This window comes from Pyrgilauda ruficollis, unplaced genomic scaffold (assembly GCF_017590135.1).
Source record: "Pyrgilauda ruficollis isolate IOZ18807 unplaced genomic scaffold, ASM1759013v1 scaffold977, whole genome shotgun sequence".
NCBI classification, from domain to species: Eukaryota; Metazoa; Chordata; class Aves; order Passeriformes; family Passeridae; genus Pyrgilauda; species Pyrgilauda ruficollis.
In genome coordinates this window covers 1,591-5,595 of record NW_024531899.1, presented here as the reverse complement: position 1 = coordinate 5,595, position 4,005 = coordinate 1,591, and the positions used below count along the sequence as shown (strand labels likewise).

Genomic DNA, 4,005 nt, shown 5'->3' with positions numbered 1-4,005 from the left:
TCTTCCCTGGGGGTGTTTTCCCCCTTTCCCGGGGGGTTTTTCCCCCTTTCCTGGGGGTTGTTTCCCCCCTTTCCTGGGGGTGTTTTCCCCCATTTCCTGGAGCTGTTTTCCCACATTTCCTGGGGGTGTTTCCCCCCTTTCCTGGGGGTGTTTTCCTCCTTTCCTGGAGCTGTTTTCCCCCTTTCCTGGGGTTGATTTCCACCCTTTCCTGGGGGTGTTTTCCTCCATTTCTGGGGGTGTTTTCCCCCATTTCCTGGGGGTAACTTTCCCTATTTCCTAGTGGATTTTCCCTCTTCCCTGGGGGTGTTTTCCCCCATTTCCTGGGGGTGTTTTCCCCCATTTCCTGGGGGTGTTTTCCCCCATTTCCTGGAGCTGATTTCCCCATTTCCTGGGGGTGTTTTTCCCCTTTCCTGGAGCTGATTTCCCCATTTCCTGGGGGTGTTTTCCCCCAGTTCCTGGAGCTGTTTCCCCCCTTCCCTGGGGGTGTTTCCCCCCTTTCTTGGGGGTATTTTCCCCCCTTTCCTGGAGCTGATTTCCCCATTTCCTGGGGGTGTTTTCCCCCTTTCCTGGAGCTGTTTCCCCCCTTTCTTGGGGGTATTTTCCCCCATTTCCTGGAGCTGATTTCCCCCTTTCCTGGCTGATTTTCCCCCTTCCCAGGGGCCGATTTCCCCTCTCCTGGAGCCCTCACCAGCTCGAGGTTCTGCCGGTTGCCGTAGGCGGCCGCGTAGTGGACGGCGGTGTAGCCCTGCTTGTCCCGCAGGGAGGGGTCAGCACCGTTGTCCAGCAGGAATTCCAGACAGCTGCAGTTGGGAAAAAGGACAAAAAAAAAACGAAAGAAAAGGGTGAAAAAAATCTGTAGGGAAAACCCCAAAATCCCACAGCGGGTGCTGGGAGTGAGGGGGGTGGGTTTGGTTTGGAGCAGGTGGTTCCTCTCCCGAGGCTCTGCAGGGAGGAATTCCCAGCAGATTCCCAGTAAAACCCCAATAAATTCCCAGTAAAACCACAATAAATTCCCAGTATATTCCCAGTAAAACCCCAGTAAATTCCCAGTAAATTCTCTGTAAAATCCCAGCAAAACCCCAATAAATTCCCAGTATATTCCCAGAAAAACCTCAATAAATTCCCAGTATATTCCCAGTAAAAACCCAGTAAATTCCCACTATATCCCCAGTAAAACCCCAGTAAATTCCCAGTATATTCCCAGTAAATTCTCTGTAAAATCTCAGTAAATTCCCACTTAATTACCAGTCCATTCCCAGTTAATTCGCAGTCCGTTCCCAGTTAAATCCCAGTTAATTCCCAGCCCATCCCCGTTAAATCCCAGTTAAATTCCAGTCCACCCCAGTTCAATCCCAGTCCCTTCCCAGTCCATCCCAGTTCAATCCCAGTTCAATCCCAGCCCATCCCAGTCCATTCCCAGTCCATCCCAGCCCATCCCAGTCCATTCCCAGTCCATTCCCAGCCCATCCCAGTTCAATCCCAGTCCATCCCCAGTCCATCCCAGTCCATCCCAGTCCCTCCCAGTCCATCCCAGTCCCTCCCAGTCCCTCCCAGCACTCACAAGAACGCCTCCTTCAGCCTCGACTCCTTCAGGGGCTCCTCCTCGCTGGGTCCTGAGTGAGCCTCGGCCCTGCAAGGGCACCGCTGACAGTGACCATGGGGACAGCACAGTGCCACCCCCAGTGCCACCTCGGGCTGGTGACAGTGCCCCCAGGAGCTGGTGCCAGTGCCCCTGTGCCCCTGGTGCCAGCTCAGGCTGGTGACAATGTCCACAGCGCCACTCCTAATGCCACCAGGTGCCACCTCAGGCTGGTGACAACCCTCCCAGTGTCCACAGGAGTTGGTGCCAGTGCCCGCAGTGCCATGTCAGGCTGGTGCCAGTGCCCACAGTGCCCCCCCAGTGCCACGTCAGGCTGGTGGCAGTGCCCCGGTGTGCCACCTGAGGCTGGCGCCAGTGTCCCTGGTGCCTCTAGGTGCCACCTGAGGCTGGTGCCAGTGCCCGCAGTGCCACGTCAGGCTGGTGCCAGTGCCCCCAGTGCCCAGTGCCACGTCAGGCTGGTGCCAGTGCCCCCAGTGCCAGCTCAGGCTGGTGACAATGCCCACAGTGCCACTCCCACTGCCACCTCAGTGCCACCTGAGGCTGGTGCCAGTGCTCGGTGCCCCCAGTGCCACGTCAGGCTGGGTGGCAGTGCCCCGGTGCCCCCAGGAGCTGGTGCCAGTGCCCCCAGTGCCACCTGAGGCTGGTGCCAGTGCCCGCAGTGCCACGTCAGGCTGGTGCCAGTGCCCGCAGTGCCCCCGCAGTGCCACGTCAGGCTGGTGGCAGTGCCCCGGTGCCCCCGGTGCCCGCGGTGCCCGCTCACCTGCGGTAGGTGTCGGAGGCAGCCGCGTAGTGCAGCGCCGTGCAGCCTTTGCCGTCGGCCTCGTTGACGGCGGCCCCGGCTGTCACCAGTGTCACCGTGCACTGGTAGCTGCCGTTGGCCGCCGCGTAGTGCAGGGGGGTCCTGGGGACACGGCAGGGGACAAAGGGTCAGCACGGCCTCGGGGACACACCCGGAGCCGTGGGGACCTTCCAGGACCTGCGGGAGCTCAGCACACCCTGAGAATCCTTCCAGGACCCAGCAGAACCCTCCCAGGACACCCTCAGAACCCTTCCAGGACCTGCAGGAGCTCAGCACACCCTGAGAATCCTTCCAGGACCCAGCAGAACCCTCCCAGGACACCCTCAGAACCCTTCCAGGACCTGCAGGAGTTCAGCATGCCCCCAGAAGCCTTCCAGGACCCAGCAGAAGCCCAGAACATTCTGGAAACCCTTCCAGGACCTGCAGGAGCTCAGCACACCCCCAGGACCTTCCAGGACCTACAGGACCTCAGCACGCCCCCAGGACCCTTCCAGGACCTGCAGGAGCTCAGCACACCCCCAGAACCCTTCCAGGACCTGCAGGAGCTCAGCACGCCCCCAGGACCCTTCCAGGACCCAGCAGAAGCCCAGAACATTCTGGAAACCCTTCCAGGACCCTCCCAGGACACCACAAGAACCCTTCCAGGACCCTTCCAGAACCTTCCCAGGACACTTTGGGAACCTTCCAGGACCTGCAGGAGCCCAGAACACTCCGAGAACCCTTCCAGGACCCTCCCAGAACCCCCCAAGAACCCTTCTAGGACCTTCCCAGGACACTCTGGGACCCTCCCAGGACCCTCGAGGACACTTTTGGGACCCTTCCAGGACCTGCCGGGGTTTGGAGCCCCCATCCTGGGGCTGTCCCAGGCAGGAGCGTTGGTGTCCCTCAGGAACCCAGAAATGTCCCCAAGCCCAATCAGGGATTTGGGGACACTGGGATGTCCCCACCCAGGTGGCCCCAGCTCTGGGATCTGGGGACACCAGGATGTCCTCACCCAGGTGGCCCCGATCTGGGATTTGGGGACACCAGGATGTCCCCAGCCAGGTGGCCCTGGGGTCCCTCACCTCCCGAACTTGTCCCTCCTCCGCAGGTCAGCGCCGCTGCTCAGCAGCAGGTTCAGACATTCAACGTTCCTGCAGGGGACAGGGACACAGGAATGTCACCAGGCCACCCAGAGTGTCCCCATGTCATCCAGAGTGTCACCAGGCCTCCCAAAGTGTCTCTCAGGAACCCAGAAATGTCCCCATGACAACCAAGTGTCACCATGCCACCCAGAATGTCACCATGCCACCCAGAATGTCCCCAGGCCACCCAGAGTGTACTTCAGGCACCCAGGCTGTCCCCATGTCCCCAGGTGTCCCCACAGGCTGTCCCCATGTCCCCATGTCCCCACCCTCCGGAAGCAGCAGCGTGCAGACAGGTCCTGCCCAGGCTGTCGGGGCTGTCCCCATGTCCCCAGGTGTCCCCAGGTGTCCCCATGTCCCCAGGTGTCCCCATGTCCCCATGTCCCCATATCCCCATGTCCCCATATCCCCATGTCCCCAGGTGTGTCCCCATGTGTGTCCCCATGTCCCCAGGTGTGTCCCCATGTCCCCATGTCCCCATG

At 60.4% G+C, this 4,005-nt stretch overlaps 1 protein-coding gene across 1 annotated transcript in view; it reads right to left on the bottom strand.

Annotated features, from left to right (window-relative positions):
* The window catches only part of LOC121365660 (serine/threonine-protein phosphatase 6 regulatory ankyrin repeat subunit C), a gene marked incomplete at its 3' end in the record, with an annotated part of 10,605 nt that overhangs the window by 5,091 nt on the left and 1,509 nt on the right, over positions 1-4,005 (bottom strand). The window contains exons 3-6 of the mRNA XM_041490023.1: positions 3,464-3,532; positions 2,361-2,501; positions 1,562-1,630; positions 689-800 (exon numbers count right to left, since the gene is read on the bottom strand). Of these exons, the coding sequence (XP_041345957.1) occupies positions 689-800; positions 1,562-1,630; positions 2,361-2,501; positions 3,464-3,532 (391 nt within the window). The remainder of the gene's footprint in view (positions 1-688; positions 801-1,561; positions 1,631-2,360; positions 2,502-3,463; positions 3,533-4,005) is intronic.